Source organism: Oncorhynchus masou, chromosome 15, assembly GCF_036934945.1.
Source record: "Oncorhynchus masou masou isolate Uvic2021 chromosome 15, UVic_Omas_1.1, whole genome shotgun sequence".
NCBI lineage: Eukaryota > Metazoa > Chordata > Actinopteri > Salmoniformes > Salmonidae > Oncorhynchus > Oncorhynchus masou.
The window spans coordinates 37,837,142-37,854,668 of NC_088226.1; the positions used below are offsets into that span (position 1 = coordinate 37,837,142).

The 17,527-nt window shown below is 42.9% G+C and overlaps 1 protein-coding gene across 1 annotated transcript in view; it reads left to right on the top strand.

Moving 5' to 3' along the window:
- LOC135556215 (tensin-3-like) overlaps positions 1-16,544 on the top strand; it is an 84,726-nt gene extending 68,182 nt beyond the window's left edge. Inside the window, exons 7-17 of the mRNA XM_064989223.1 lie at positions 123-282; positions 671-1,173; positions 6,214-6,300; positions 6,594-6,725; positions 7,116-7,214; positions 7,494-7,571; positions 7,673-7,741; positions 7,946-8,114; positions 13,719-13,787; positions 13,867-13,896; positions 14,217-16,544. Coding sequence (XP_064845295.1) covers positions 123-282; positions 671-1,173; positions 6,214-6,300; positions 6,594-6,725; positions 7,116-7,214; positions 7,494-7,571; positions 7,673-7,741; positions 7,946-8,114; positions 13,719-13,787; positions 13,867-13,896; positions 14,217-14,358 — 1,538 coding nt within the window. The 3' untranslated portion in view covers positions 14,359-16,544. The remainder of the gene's footprint in view (positions 1-122; positions 283-670; positions 1,174-6,213; positions 6,301-6,593; positions 6,726-7,115; positions 7,215-7,493; positions 7,572-7,672; positions 7,742-7,945; positions 8,115-13,718; positions 13,788-13,866; positions 13,897-14,216) is intronic.
- The last annotated feature ends 983 nt before the right edge of the window (positions 16,545-17,527 follow it).

Here is a 17,527-nt window from a genome sequence, read left to right on the forward strand (position 1 = left end):
ATTCAGCGTCTCAAAGATAAGAGATGAGCTCTCTCGTAGACTAGTATGCACCTATCTGTAATGTTAAAGTGGAAGCCATGCCACAGTCTTAAAGGGATGCTGTTGTTTTTATTTTCATGCAGATTCTCAAAGTTTCCTGGACAGTAGTATGAACCAAACTCCAGCCTCGTCGAATGGAGAGCTTTTCTGCTCGGAAGTGTCCTTCACTCCCGCCACCTGTCAGAGAATGTTTGGATCCATGCACTCTGTATCGTCAAGGAGCACCCTCCCACACACAAACAGGTACTGTCTTTCTTTCACACTGCAATGTTTTTGTGTGTGTTAACTCTAGCTACATTTTGTCATGCCTGCTCCCACTCCCCTTCTCTGGCGCTCGAGGATGCCAGGCTGCCTATCATTACGCACACCTGTCAACATCATTACGTGCATCAGCGCTTCATTGGACTCACCTGGTCACTTTGTTGATTGCCCCTTCTATATCTGTCTGTTCCTCAGTTTGTTCCCCGTGTCAGCATTATTGTTGTCCCTTGTTCAGACGCTGTCCTTGTTTGTTTCATTTCCGTTTATGCATTAAATATTCACTCCCAGTACTTGCTTTTCGTCTCTCAGCTGCTGTCCTTACACATTTGTGCTTATACTTGATCATCCCCTTCTCTTTCTCTCTCCTCAGCCAAACCCCACCTCCAGTGTGGCTGGACAGGACTCCTATGTCCCTGTCCTCCCCATTACTCCCCCCTTCCTCTTCCTCTCTTTCTCCCCTCAGCCTACTCAATGCGCACAGATCTCCCCTGGGGGCCCAGAGGGGTCTGGAGGGGTCTGGGGGCCAAAGCCGGGGTGAGAGGAACCAGGATGCCCAAAGCCAGGGGGATTTAGTCTCTCTGCTGCTGGGGAATGGACATCTTGGTCTGGAGGACAGCCTGTTGGAAGCTGTGGAGGGGCTGGGGGGCCTGGATCTAGGCCTGGGGCTTGGAGAGGGTGGACTGACAGGACTGCCACCCGTGCTGCCTGAGAAGAGGGTACCAGGGCTGGCTGGGTCCCGCTCCCCCTCTCTCAGTGGATTATCCAGCCCCCACAGTGGTAGTAGTCTCAGCATCCCCTTCCCATCAGCCATGACCCCAGCCCCTTTCAGAGGACTCAGCCCTGGTGGTGGTGGAGCCCCTTTGCCTGGATCAGGTACACATGCACGCAGATACACACACACACACACACACACCATCATTCATGTTCCCAAAAACCTGGCATCCTGCTACGATTACTACCGACCTGTAATAATGAAGTGCTTTGAAAGGCTGGTCATCGCACACATCAATTCCATCCTCCCAGACACTTTCGACCCACTCCAATTTGCATACCTCCCCAACAGATCCACAGATGACGCATTCTCTATTCCACTCCACACTGCCCTCTTCAACCTCACCAACGACTGACTATGAGACAGTCTACAGTCTCTCCCTCAACTTCAGCAAGACCAAGGAGCTGACTACAGAAAACAAGGGCGGGTGCACACCCCCATCCACATCGATTGGGCCATAGTGGAGACGGTCCAGAGATTCAAGTTCCTTGGTGTCCACATCACTAAGGACTTAACATGGTCCTCTCACACCACAACAGTTGTGAAGTAGGCATGGTTTGGCATAGTCCCTCGGATCCTTAGGAACTTATAGCTGCAGCATTGAGAGCATCCTGACTGGCTGTATCACCGTCTGGCATGGCGACTGCACCGCCCTTGAACAAAAGGCCCGACAGGGGGTGATATTATGGACGGCCCAGCACATTACTCGGGGTGAGCTCTCAGTCAATCCAGGATGTACATGCCAGGCAGTGTCTGAGAAGGGACAGAAAAATTGCAAAAGACTACAGCCATGCTGCTGTCCAGCAGGCGGTACCAGTGCATCAAGGCTCAGACCAACAGACTCCTATACAGCTTCTATCCCCTGGCTATAAGACTGTTAAATGGCTAACAATTACTGCTCTCGCTCTCCCACAGACCTACCCACACGGACTCTATGCCCATCCACAGGACTCCACCCACTCAGACATATACACCTTCACTGTCTTACTTACACACACAGTGGTGTGGTGGACATTGCTTATACTCTCTTCTTAATCCCGATTGATACTTATCAAAGTGGTGCTTTGGAGGTATATGCCGTATCAATTAATAGGGCTGATGGAACAGATTGGAATGTTTATATTAAAATGCAGATCAACTATTATTTCTTCACATTTTAGGCACAGCAAAATACACACGGCAGTAGGCCTATGTGTGAATGTTGCAAAATGCCATTTGCGGGAAAACAATCTTCTAAAATGCACACCGCACATGCAAGCGGTTTCGTGGACAGAGATGGAAATATCGGTTCGAAAAAGGTGGGATTTAACAACTATCATGGGTTGCTAATATGATTAGGATAAAGCCTTCGGCTGCTAGACAATGAAAGAAATCTGAAAGAAAACCAATAGAACAGGCGAATGCATAAGAGTTAAGTCTTTATAAAACATAATTGCCCACACAAAAGGTGGGAATTTGTCAATAGGCTACTTTGAAGCAAGGTAAGACATGCCTCAAAAAATGAAGGATTCAAACAATTAAGGAACAGGAAAAATATAGCAACGCTAATTATAGGCTTAACCGTCTTTAGGTAGACGGAAATGCTTTCCCTAAAACCTTCTCTAATAAATGTTAAATAGCTACAAAGTAACCTATACCTACCTGTCAGAATGATATCATGAGCATTGTTGTCAATCCAGTGCCCATTCCAATGTAAACTCCATCTCATGTGCTACAGAAACACTGTTAATCAGACAATAGTGCTAGGAGCCTGCACACTTGAATTAAAGGGTAACTACTCTCAAAAACCTACATTTCTTAGATTTTTCCAGACCTCAAGAGGTCTCCTGATGTGGATTAAGCATTGACGAAAACCTGAAAAAATGTGTAGCCCTACTATTAGCCTACTGCACAGTACAACTTGGGTAGCCTGAATGTGAAAGACCAATTTGGGATTTTATTATTTTAGGTCATTCAGAGTGTGTCACTGTTTCTCATAGAATCTTTCACACACAGCGCCTTTCCTTAGCTTGGAGGGCCGTTTGGAAACATTTAGGCAAAATTTGAGTATACCCACTTCTCCAGGCACCACATGCTTACTTACACACTCATTATTGACGCCATGCACTTACACCCAATGGCACACACAACCTCACAACTACACTGCTGCTAAAATTATTATTGATTAGATGTATTACTATCACTACGCTGCTGTTAATTGATCATTGATTGCCATTATCATTAGTATCTATTTATTTCTCCTGCTATTACTCCTATTTACATGTCACTATATATACAAAAGTATGCGGACACAACTTCAAATTAGTGGATTCAGCTATTTCAGTTGCTGACAGGTGTATAAAATTGAGCACACTGCCATGCAATCTCCATAGACAAACATTGGCTGAAGAATTGCCTTTCTGAAGAGCTCGGTGACTTTCAATGTGGCACCGTCATAGGATGCCACCTTTCCATCAAGTCAGTTAGTAAAATGTCTGCCCTACTAGAGCTGCCCCAGGCAACTGTAAGGGCTGTTATTGTGAAGTGGAAACGTCTAGTTGCAACAACGCCTCACCAGAGAAGTGGTAGGCCACATAAGCTCACAGAACGGGACCGCTGAGTGCTGAAAAGTGTAGCGCGTAAAAATCGTCCGTCCTCTGTTACTGGCTTTGGTTTTCCATTTGTTTTGAGGATGGACTTTAGCACATATAGCTTGGTGCACTGATTGGTGTCACCTCGTCAGTCCGTGTGTGTTACACGTGTGCCAACTCATTACTGGGAAGGTGTTTGACCTGTGTTGACCCAAGAGCTATTTAGGCGTGGCTTGATTTCGAGCTCAACCTGTTTGGTGTTTCCCCTGTTTGTTTGGCTCCATCTTTTAACTCCCTATCCTAAGTTGTTGTGGGTTTTTCTTTTAGTCTGTCTTTTCGGAGGCAAACCTAGTGGGCATCCAGGGTGGGTGTCTTTTAGAACCTCTTACGAGTGGCTTTTCCAACTTTCAGTGGGCACCCACATGGGTGCTTATCAGAACCCCTTTTGAACCCCTTTCTGTTTTGTTTGGTTGTCAGTGATTTTCTTTGTTAGATCCCTTTGTTGTGAGAGACATTTTGAGTTTGTCTTCTGGAAATGTAACAAAATGGGGGTTCGTCCGGGATCTAGTGTCCCATGAGTATTTGCTCTAATCACATACTCTGAAGCTTTGCTGTGCCCAGATATTTGAGTGTTCAGATAACACTTTTGGCTAGAGTTTCCGTCACTGATTGGTGGAAATATTTTTTAAAGTTTCATAAACACACAGGGTAATAAAAAAAGCCACAGGCCTTAAGTTGGACACATTTGTGGAAAATCCTACATGGGAGATGCTAGATAAATGTACAAAGCCGAATCTGCTCATCACTGCAAATCATTATGACATGAAGGTGGTGTCTGGCCATCCAAAATCAGTAGTCAAAGAGTTGATCGGTGCTGCTCTGCTGGAGGAGGAAGTCCTTACGTAGAGGGATGTTGGTGAAAAGGGTCCTGTGGGTAGTAGGTCAATTCCCATAGACTTGCAACTGAGGGAGATAGAACTAATGGCAGAATCGGAACAACAGAAATTAGAGGTGGAGCACAGGGAAAGACCAGATGAGCATGCAGACAGACTAGAACAAGAACATGCCTAAAATGGCCACGAGATATTTGGTCACAGCTGAGATGAGATGGTTTGGGATGAGCTGGACTACAGAGTGAGGGATAGGCAGCCAATAAGTGCTCAGCATATGTGGGAACTCCTTCAAGACTATTGGAAAAGCATTCTAGGTGAAGCTGGTTTAGATAATGACAAGTGTGCAAAGCTGTCATCAAGGCAAAGGGTGGCTGATTTGAAGAATATATTTTGATTTGTTTAACACCTTTTTGGTTACTACATGATTCCACATGTTTACTCATAGTTCTTATGTCTAAACTATTTTTTTTACAATGTGGAAAATAGTAAAAATAAATTAAAAACCCTGGAATGAGTAGGTGTGTCCAAACTTTTGACTGGTACTCATCTATATGAGAATGCTATTCATTGACTACAGTTCAGCATTCAACACCATAGTGCCCTCAAAGCTCATCACTAAGCTAAGAACCCTGGGACTAAACACCTCCCTCTGCAACTGGATCCTGGACTTCCTGACGTGCCGCCCCCATGTGGTAAGGGTAGGTAACAACACATTCGCCACGCTGATCCTCAACACGGGGACCCCGCAGGTGTGCGTGCTCTGTACTATCCTGCACTCCCTGTTCACTCATGACTGCATGGCCAGGCACGACTTCAACACCATAATTTGTTGATGACACAACAGTCGTAGGCCTGATCACCAACAATGATGAGACAGCCTATAGAGAGGAGGTCAGAGACCTAACCGTGCAGTGCAAGGAGAACAATCTTTCCCTCAACGTGATCAAGACAAAGGAGATGATTGTGGACTACAGGAAAAGGAGGACTGAGCACACCCCCCCCCCTTCTCATCGACGGGGCTGTAGTGGAGCAGGCGACAGCTTCAAGTTCCTTGGCGTCCACATCACCAATAAACTAACATGGTCCAAGCACACCAAGACAGTCGTGAAGAGGGCACAACAAAACCTATTCCCCCCCAGGAGACTGAAAAGATTTGGCATGGGTCACTTTCACTACCAGTCACTTTCTCCTAATCACTGCCTACATGTACATATCTACTTCAAATACTCCACTATCCCTCCCTATTGTACATTTGGTGCTGGTACTGACCCTGTATATACAGTATCTGACATTTATCTGAAATGTAGTTGTTTTTTTCCTCACTTATTTGGCGTGTTTTTGTTATTGTTGTATAGTTTTATTACTTGTAATATTTTGATACTCCATATTGCACTGTTGGGTAGGGCTTGCAGGTTAAGCATTTCACTCTACTTGTGCATGTGAAAAATTAAACCTCATTACACAGTCTGTCCCATGTTGTAAACATGTAAAGACAGCTATACGTTGACTCTCACCCGTACATTAAAAGACAATGGCATGCCTGAATTCACACTCAATCATACTGTCGTACACGATGTTCAGTGTCTCAAACAATATGTTTTTATGCTCTAGTGCTCTATTTCTCTCTTTCTCTCTCTTCACAACAAGTGGCTGTCTCTGTCTGTGTGTTGTGTTGCAGACCCGTTTTCCAGTAAGCAGGACAATGTGAAGTTTGTTCAGGACACTTCCAAATTCTGGTACAAGCCTGACATCTCCAGAGATCAAGGTAAATATTGTTTCTGGAAATTAGACAGGTGTTGCAAGAACTCTTTCTCTCTTTGTGTGTGTGTGTGTTGCCTTTGATATTTTCTTTTCACACTGTGCTTTCCTGCACAGTTCCAGCCATTATGCTAGATGTGCATTACACATTGTGCAACCGGGCCAGAGCAGCACAGTTCGGCTTGGCTTGGCTCTGTTCGTCTCAGTAGTCTGAAAAGGGCATCACAGTCCCTACTGACTATGACATGGGTGTTGTGACTGTGTTAAACTTTGTTTTTTGACTCCTGTGGTGCTCTGTAGCCATCGGTGTGCTGAAGGACAGAGAACCTGGATCCTTCATCGTCAGGGACAGTCACTCGTTCCGCGGAGCCTACGGATTGGCTATGAAGGTGGCCACACCCCCTCCCTCTGTCCTGACACAGAGCAAGAAAGGTGGGTGTGATAGGCCACAAATTACTGCATTTCAAATGGCACGCTATTCCCTATAAAGTGCACTTCATTTGACCAGAGCCCTATGGGAATAGGATGCCATTTGGGACGCAGACTCAGAGAGGTCCATAAGTTCCAACATGGTCTCATTAGAATATGTCATAACATTTTACTATTGTAGTTATATGTCACTTCTGACTTTCTTCTAATGAGATATTTCTGTCAGTCCAGGGCGGTGTAGGGTGAAGTTGCCGCTGATCCTGTGTCATTTTAGCATTTATTTCCACAAATATTTAAGGTTAGGATTAGGGTAGGGGAAGCTGATCCTCAACCTGTTCCTAGGGCACTTGCCATTTCCCCAATCCTCTCTGATGTCACTTCCTATCTCCATAGTGGGTGGCGACCTATCCAATGAACTGGTTAGGCACTTCCTGATTGAGTGCACACAGAAAGGGGTGCAGCTTAAGGGCTGTCCCAATGAACCCTACTTTGGTGAGGACATATTCATGTGTGTTGTGCTATGTGCCTATGTATGCGTGTTCTGTTCTGTTCTTTTATGGTGTTTTGTGTTGGGTTCCATGCATATGTGTACTGTGTGGGTGCATATGTTCAGTTTTGTGAAGTAATACAATGTATTCCTCTGGTGGACATACTCAGTAGTGCATCTAAACAGGTCCACAAAATCTGGTCCCAAAAATATTTTGGGTTGACCAATGACTAGATGGAAAGGTATATTGAAGCATCTGAGACGGTGTATTCTGTTCCTCACAGGAAGTCTGACTGCGTTGGTCTGTCAACATTCCATTACCCCTTTGGCCCTGCCCTGTAAACTCATCATCCCCGAAAGAGGTAAGAATGTGTGTGTGTGTCTTTCCTTGTGTTTTTATAAATACAATTATATCAGTTCCCACTAAACTTCCCTTTTCTTCCTGTGTTGTCAAACCCTCTAGAAGAGACAAGTGATCCATCAACACAGTCAGTAACCAACTCTGCTGCTGAGCTTCTCAAACAGGGAGCAGGTACTTTATAGTCTCAGCTCTCCTCTTCTCTGACATTGTGTGTGTGTGTGTGTCATCTTTCATTGTGTAACATGTATGCTTCTCCGTGTAGTTCATGGGCTCAGTAGAGCTGCAGTCTCTGACTGGGTACCAGTCTGTATGTGTGTTACAGTGTATAACGTGTGTGTGTTACAATGTGTAACTGGTGTGTGTCTCTCTCCCTAGCTTGCAGTGTGTGGTTCTTGGGCTCAATAGAGCTGGAGTCCTTGACAGGGTACCAGGCTGTACAAAAGGCAGCCAGTCTGACTCTGGCCATGGACCGTCCTCCAACCTCCACTGTGGTTAATTTCAAAGTCTCAACACAGGGCGTCACTCTCACCGACAATCAGAGGAAGTGAGTCACACACTTGCATGATCACACATGCACGCGGCATGCCATGCATTCATGTGAACACACACATACACACACACACACACGCTTGAGCATGCATGCGTATGCCTGCACACACATATAATATAAAGAACTTCCTACAAAATAAGGATATGGTATTGTTCCCTGGGGAACAAAAATATCTAAATACAGATAATGTACTTTCAAAGGTACAGATAATGATATCACATGGTATTGTTCGTTGCCCTTTTGGTACATGTGCGGATAAAGAGTATGAGGGTCCATATTTGGACCCAATATTTTGAATATTAAGATACAATCGTCACACTCTGGTTCTCGATGTACGTTGAAGGTACATTTCGGTTTCCCAATACGTTGCAGAAAAGCAATGTATTGAATGAAGATACATATTTGTACCCACCATAAGGCACAATGATTAATTTATGACACCTAAAAGGAACTAACGGCTCTGTCACTGGGGTTGTACAATAAAAAGGCACATTTGTACCGTCTTCATTGTCATAAGTGGTGTAAAGTACTTAAGTTGTTTTTGGGGGTATCTGTACTTTACTATTTATAATTTTGTCAACTTTTACTTTTACTTCACTACATTCCAAAAGAAAATAATGTTCTTTTAACTCAAATCAAATGTCAATTGGTCACATACACGTGTTTAGCAGATGTTATTGAGGGATTAGCAAAATGCTTGAACTCTACATTTTCCCTGACACCCAAAAGACTCACTAAACACACATGCTCTGTTTGTAAATACAGTGCCTTGCAAAAGTATTCGGCCCCCTGGAACTTTGCGACCTTTTGCCACATTTCAGGCTTCAAACATAAATATATAAAACTGTATTTTTTTGTGAAGAGTCAACAACAAGTGGGACACAATTATGAAGTGGAATGACATTTATTGGATATTTCAAACTTTTTTAACAAATCAAAAACTGAAAAATTGGGCGTGCAAAATTATTCAGCCCCTTTACTTTCAGTGCAGCAAACTCTCTCCAGAAGTTCAGTGAGGATCTCTGAATGATCCAATGTTGACCTAAATGACTAATGATGATAAATACAATCCACATGTGTGTAATCAAGACTCCGTATAAATGCACCTGCACTGTGATAGTCTCAGAGGTCCGTTAAAAGCGCAGAGAGCATCATGAAGAACAAAGAACACACCAGGCAGGTCCGAGATACTGTTGTGAAGAAGTTTAAAGCCGGATTTGGATACAAAAATATTTCCCAAGCTTTAAACATCCCAAGGAGCACTGTGCAAGTGATAATATTGAAATGGAAGGAGTATCAGACCACTGCAATTCTACCAAGACCTGGCCGTCCCTCTAAACTTTCAGCTCATACAAGGAGAAGACTGATCAGAGATGCAGCCAAGAGGCCCATGATCACTCTGGATGAACTGCAGAGATCTTCAGCTGAGGTGGGGGACTCTGTCCATAGGACAACAATCAGTCGTATATTGCACAAATCTGGCCTTTATGGAAGAGTGGCAAGAAGAAAGCCATTTCTTAAAGATATCCATAAAAAGTGTCGTTTAAAGTTTGCCACAAGCCACCTGGGAGACACACTAAACATGTGGAAGAAGGTGCTCTGGTCAGATGAAACCAAAATTGAACTTTTTGACAACAATGCAAAACGTTATGTTTGGCGTAAAAGCAACACAGCTCATCACCCTGAACACACCATACCCACTGTCAAACATGGTGGTGGCAGCATCATGGTTTGGGCCTGCTTTTCTTCAGCAGGGACAGGGAAGATGGTTACAATTGATGGGAAGATGGATGGAGCCAAATACAGGACCATTCTGGAAGAAAACCTGATGGAGTCTGCAAAAGACCTGAGACTGGGACAGAGATTTGTCTTCCATCAAGACAATGATCCAAAACATAAAGCAAAATCTACAATGGAATGGTTCAAAAATAAACATATCCAGGTGTTAGAATGGCCAAGTCAAAGTCCAGACCTGAATCCAATCGAGAATCTGTGGAAAGAACTGAAAACTGCTGTTCACAAATGCTCTCCATCCAACCTCACTGAGCTCGAGCTGTTTTGCAAGGAGGAATGGGAAAAAATGTCAGTCTCTCGATGTGCAAAACTGATAGAGACATACCCCAAGCGACTTACAGCTGTAATCGCAGCAAAAGGTGGCGCTACAAAGTATTAACTTAAGGGGGCTGAATAAATTTGCACGCCCAATTTTTCAGTTTTTGATTTGTTAAAAAAGTTTGAAATATCCAATAAATGTCGTTCCACTTCATGATTGTGTCCCACTTGTTGTTGATTCTTCACAAAAAAAATACAGTTTTATATCTTTATGTTTGAAGCCTGAAATGTGGCAAAAGGTCACGAAGTTCAAGGGGGCCGAATACTTTCGCAAGGCACTGTATGTCTGTGTTGGAGTGTGCCCCTGGCTCTCCCAGAAATAAAAGAAAATGGTGCCGTCTGGTTTGATTAATATGAGGTATTTGAAATGATTTATACTTTTACTTTTGATACTTAAGGAAATGTTAGCAATTACACTTACTTTTGGTTCATAAGTGTATATTTAAAACCAAATACTTTTTGACTTTTACTCAAGTAGTATTTTACTGGTTGACTTTCACTTTTATTTTACTGGTTGACTTTCACCAGCAGCATACCACTGCTGGCTTGCTTCTGAAGCTAAGCAGGATTGGTCCTGGTCAGTCCCTGAATGGTAGACCAGATTCTGCTGGAAGTGGTGTTGGAGGGCCAGTAGGAGGCACTCTTTCCTCTGGTCTAAAAAATATCCCTATTCCCCAGGGTTGTGATTCCCTGTGTAGGGTGCCGTCTTTTGGATGGGACGTTAAACGGGTGTCCTGACTCTGAGGTCATTAATGATCCCATGGCACTTATCGTAAGAGTAGGGGTGTTAACCCTGGTGTCCTGGCTAAATTCCCAATCTGGCCCTCAAACCATCACGTCACCTAATTATCCCCAGTTTACAATTGGCTCATTCATCCCCCTCCTATTCCCCCGTAACTAATCCCCAGGTTGTTGCTGTAAGTGAGGATGTTTTCTCAGTCAACTTATCTGGTAAAATAACGGATAAATTAACTTGTCATTTTCTATTAAAGGAATTTTTACTTTTACTCAAGTATCACAATTGGGTACTTTTTCCACAACTGATGATCATATTTCCTTGCAGTTCCCCCATGGGTTCAAGTCCAAGCTCTTGCTGGGCCACTCAAGAACATTCAGAGACTTGTCCCGAAGCCACTTCTGTGTTGTCTTGGCTGTGTGCTTAGGGTTGAAGTCCTGTTGGAAGATGAACTTTCACCACAGGCTGATGTCCCGAGAGCTCCGGAGCAGGTTTTCATCCAGGATCTCTCAGTTCTTTGCTCTGTTCATCTTCCTTTGATCCTTACTAGTCTCCCAGTCCCTGCTCCTGAAAAACATCTCCACAGCATGATGCTGCCTGTCCTTCTGGAAGGTTCTCCTATCGCTACAGAGGAACTCTGGAGCTCTGTCAGAGTGACCATTGGGTTCTTGGTCACCTCCCTGGCCGTGGCCCTTCTCCCCCGAATTGCTCAGTTTGGCCAGGTGGCCAGCTCTAGGAAGAGTCTTGGTGGTTCCAAACTTATTCCATTTAAGAATGATTGCGGCCATTGTGGTCTTGGGGACCTTCAATGCTGCAGACATTTCTTGGTACCCTTCTCCTGATCTGTGCCTCGACACAATCCTGTCTCGGAGATCTACAGACAATTCCTTTGACCTCATGGCTAGTTTTTATTCCCTGACAATCAATGTCAACTGTGGGACCTTATATAGACAGGTGTGTGCCTTTCCAAATCATGTCCAATCAATTGAATTTCCCACAGGTGGACTCCAATCAAGTTGTAGAAACATCTCAAGGATGATTTATTAATGGAAACAGGGTACACCTGAGCTCAATTTTGATTCTCATAGTAAAGGGTCGGAATACTTATGTGTAACGGCTTTCGTCTGGTGGAAGAGAAGCGGACCAAAATGCAGCGTGGTGGATATTCATGTTCTTTAATAAATGAACTCGACATGAAATAACTAAACAAAACAATACATGTGTGAAAACCTATACAGCCTATCTGGTGACAATAAACACAGAGACAGGAACAATCACCCACGAAATACTCAAAGAATATGGCTGCCTAAATATGGTTCCCAATCAGAGACAACGATACACACCTGCCTCTGAGAACCACTCCAGACAGCCATAGACTTTGCTAGATAACCCCACTAAGCCACACACCCAACACCCCACAAAACCCAAAGACAAAACACACCACAATAAACCATGTCACACCCTGGCCTGACCAAATAAATGAAGACAAACACAATATATTACGACCAGGGCGTGACATTATGTAAATAAGGTATTTACATTTTTTTACAATTTTTTTATATTAAAACCTGTTTTCACTTTTCATTATGGGCTATTTTTATTTATTCCATTTTAGAATAAGGCTGTAAAGTAGCAAAATGTCAAAAGTCAATGGGTCTGAATATTTTCCAAATGCAATGTATCTCATGAGGCCTTATTGTGAGTCCTAATTTTACCCTAATGCAGTATGCCACAGAGACTTTGAATACCGTATGTGAAAATGTAAATGTGACTAACTTTCCAGTTTTATGTGCTGCATGTAATATATTGTGTTGTGATTATTGTATTTGTATGCTGGCGTCACAAAATTAATTTCCATGGAAAATTAAAGTATATCATATTGTATCTGAGGAATGAACTGGGGTAGAATTATGCACCTGTAACTAAAGGTTCAAAGGACTACCTTACATGGTACCACCCCATTAGCAAGCGTTGGTAGCCCTTTAGGAACATGCGTTCCTCCTGGCTACCCCAACCCTGGCCAACAGCTCCGCACCCCTTGCAGTTACTTGCCCGAGCCTCCCCAGCTTCTCCTTCACCCAAATCCAGATCGCAGATGTTCTGAAAGAGCTGAAAATCCTGGACCCGTACAAATCAGCTGGGCTAGACAATCTGGACCCTCTCTTTCTAATATTATCCGCCGCCATTGTTGCAACCCCTATTACCAATCTGTTCAACCGCTCTGTCGTTTCGTCCGCGATCCCTAAAGATAGGAAAGCTGCCGCGGTCATCCCCCTCTTCATCCCCATATTGTTTATCATTTACTTTTCTGCTCTTTTGCACACCAATATCACTACTTACACACCATCATCTGATCATCATCATCTACTCATCTATCACTCCAGTGTTAATCTGCTAAATTGTAATTAATTTGCTACTATGGCCTATTTATTGCCTTACCACCTCATGTCATTTGAACACACTGTGTATATAAACTTTCTTTTTTTTCTACTGTGTTATTGACTGTACACTTGTTAATTCCATGTGTAACTCTGTGTTGTTGTTTCTGTCGCACTGCTTTGCTTTATCTTGGCCAGATCGCAGTTGTAAATGAGAACTTGTTCTCAACTAGCTCACCTGCTTAAATAAAGGTGAAATAAAAAAATAAAAAATAAAGTATCTAAACCTTTTTTCCAACAGTATAGTTACGACAGATATTGTATACCTACACTACATTGTACTCACCCCTCACTGTCTCTCTCTGTCTGTAGGCTGTTCTTCAGGAGACACTACACCGTCAATACCGTCATTTTCTGTGCCCTTGACCCACAGGACCGCAAGTGAGTACTGTGCACTCCTGTGTAGGTGTGTGTGTCTCAGATAATCATGCACGGCAACTAACTATTCTCTCCTCACAAGGTGGACAAGAGATGGCTGCTCGTCTGCTAAGTAAGTCATTCCCACACTTCAGCTCCTGTCATTATTTTTCTCTCGATCCCCTTTCTCATTGTGTTTCACAATTTGTCTTTCTATCTTTACAAATCTCTCTCTATCTCACAGAGAGAGATAACTTGTATTTGCTGAATAGCAAGAGAAAATGATTTGCAATGAAAACAATAGTTTATTTTTTGAAGAATTCAGGAAGGTCCCGTTCCATTTTGGCCCATATGTTTCTGTTGTATTCCTAGTGAATATGACCCTCGATTCTCCTGTTTGGCTGTTGAAGCTGAAGGCTTACTGAGCTTCTCTGCTGTTTCTCCTCCTGTCAGGATCTTTGGTTTTGTGGCGAGGAAGTCGATGAGTGGGACGGAGAATGTGTGTCACCTGTTTGCTGAACACGACCCCGAACAACCTGCCAGTGCCATCGTCAACTTCGTCTCCAAGGTGATGATTGGATCACTGAAGAAATAAGACTTGGACAGACACACACACACACACACTCACACACTCACACACTCACACACTCACACACTCACCACACCACGCACATACAGTTTGTCCTGCTGGTACATACTGCACTTAAATGCCGATGTAGAGAAGACTAATGTGTTGCATTATGGCAAACTACCAGCAGAGGGCAGCACAGTAGCAACATCTTTACCCTGCCACCAGGGTTGTAGGGTGACATTTCACCTTGACGCTGGTCAGATTTTGCATTTCTCCCACTTATGGTTAAGATTAGGTGAGGGGAAATCTGAACTGATCATAGATCTGTTCCTAGAGGAAACTTGACCCTGAAGTGCATCGAGGACTTAATCTTCTCAAGAAAACCAATGCTTATATTAACGAAGTCTGCTTATCAGATGAGGCTGATGGGCAGAGACCATTGTAATGGCTGGAATGTACGGTATCAAACACATGGATACAATGGTCCCGCCCTCCTATATAGACGCCCACCAGCCACCACTGATATGTATGTATATGATCTGGATGTCATTGTAAAGGGAGGGAATCTGTCATGTATGTTAGTATTTTTAGGACATTTCTTCCGACAACTTTATTTGTTTAACTGTAATCTATATGATATTACCCTATAATCACACAGCATTACTAGTCTGGCTATACCTGCCATGCCGAGTAAAAGGCTTTCAACATTGAATAGGGTCACTTTCAATCACTTCAGCCAATCCTTTTTAACTCATATCATCAGTGAAACAGGATACTCTACAATCCAGTGCTTGACTTGGGCCGGAACACACCAATATAAACTGTAGCGGCACCTAAAAAGAGTACCGACACCCAAAAGGATTTCAGTCAAGCACTGCTACAATCGACTGGGTTTGTTTAGCATCAACTTAATAGTTAAGCCCCACCATGGAGTAGCACCATATCATAGAGTTTAAGATTAAAGCCAGAGCACTGATGTCTTAGACAAATCAGACCACACTGATCGGTTAAAATTAGCGAATGACCGTTCTATTGCATACGACAGCAGAGTATCGTCTGCTATTTTTTTATTCTTCTCCTGACAATACTACATGTTGAATCGTCTCCGTTCGTCGACACCCAGCAGGCATATTCTGCGTACAGCCCACGTTTGTTATATTAGACAAAAGCCTATATCTGGTGTCCCTTTCAACAGATATTAACAGATTCTAAAAGATGTGGGTTTTATACATTGGCTGAAATATTTATAATTGATGTGCATATGTTTTTATAAACACTTATGTTTTTGAACACATAATTGTCTGTATATTTAACATGATACATTAGGTTTGAAAGATAACTCTGAGGAGATATGAAACAGTATTGTTGTAAGGAATACTATGATTACTGTCTTGTTCTTGACAATGGCATGGTGTAGCACTGGTAACTGTGTGAGGAACAGTAGTGTACCTCTGGTCAAACGTAGTGCACTATATTGGAAATAAGCTCCCATTTGGGATGTACACCGAAGTCTCTTCCTTGTCGTATTGTTGGAGAGTTGATGGGCTCAGGGAACTGTTTTCCATACTCACATGTTTCTGTGATCCATGTCTCCTACTTTTGTGATTTCCTGAGTTCTCTGGCCCAAGAGCATAACTTGAGTACTCTATTGCACATGAGGTTGGTGGCACCTTTTAATTGGGGACGACGGGCTACTGGTAATGGCTGGAGTGGAATTGTATCAAACACATCAAACACATGGTTACCATGTGTATGACGCCATTCTGTTTACTTCATTCCAGCAAGGCTGTCCTCCCCTCAGCAGCCTCCACTGCTCTATTTTAAGAATTTGTAAATTCATGTTACTTTACTCACATATGGAAAATAGAACTAGAACTCATATATTACATTCCTACTTTTGTCATTTAGGCTACAGCCACATAGATGTGTTGTGTCCAAAACGTCCGGGTTGAGCAAATGCTTTTTCATTATCCGTTGATTATTGTCAGACAAAAACGGCACAAGTCGTCTTGTCTTTTTACACATGCAACTTGTCCTAAGATAGTTTCATTGAGTTAAACTTTTAAAAGACAAAAACAGAACTGATGAATGCATATACGGTTTCATCTGCGCTCATGCATCTCTGTGTGGCCGCAACCATATGAAAATGTCAATTAGAGTATTTTTTTCAGTAGATGGCACAGATCAATCACAAAATAAACAAATGTAGGATGTCGTTTCTGTGTGTGTGGTACAGTATTTGTATAACTGTCAGTGCATTGGTCTTTGACTTAGCCTTCAGGAGAGGAATGCCAGTCTGACCAATTCTGCTATTTTGTGTTTCCGCCATCGTTTCCTATGACCGAAAAGAGCTTCTTGGACATCAGAACAGAAATCACTAACTTAGATTTTGATGATGATTTCCACTTCAACGAGTCGGCAGCGCAAGACATACTGCTCACCCGGACCAGCCCTTAATCCCGGAGGCACCCTGACGAAACTACATAAATTAACCACCTCCACCCTCTGTTCTATTGGCGAACGTACAATCACGAGTTCCGTTGGCGACGATCCTATCAACGGGACCTGAAGAACTGTAATACCTTGTGTTTCTTAGAGTCCTGGTGGAACAAGAACATGGATAATATACAGTGCCTTCGGAAAGTATTCAGACCCCTTGACTTTTTCCCCAAAAAATTACATCACAGCCTTATTCTAAAATCTTTTTTTTTTAAACACACAATACCCCATAAAAACACAGTGAAAACAGTTTTGTTTTTTTGCTAATGTATTAAAAACACAAACAGAAAAACCTTATTTACAAGTATTCAGACTCTTTCATCTGAGACACAAACAATTTAGTTCAGGTGCATCCCGTTTCCAACTTTCCAAAACTGGAAAGTTAATCACATTTACATTTTCACATACGGTATTCAAAGTCTCTGTGGCATACTGTATTAGGGTAAAATTAGGACTCACAATAAGGCCTCGTGAGATACATTGCATTTGGAAAGTATTCAGACCCACTGACTTTTTTGACATTTTGCTACGTTACAGCCTTATTCTAAAACGGAATAAATACAAATAGCCCATAATGAAAAGTGAAAACAGGTTTTTAGATTTTTGTGTGTGAATGTATTAAAAATGTAAAATTGAAATAAGTATTCAGACCCTTTGCTATGAGAATCAAAGTTGAGCTCCATTAAATCATCCT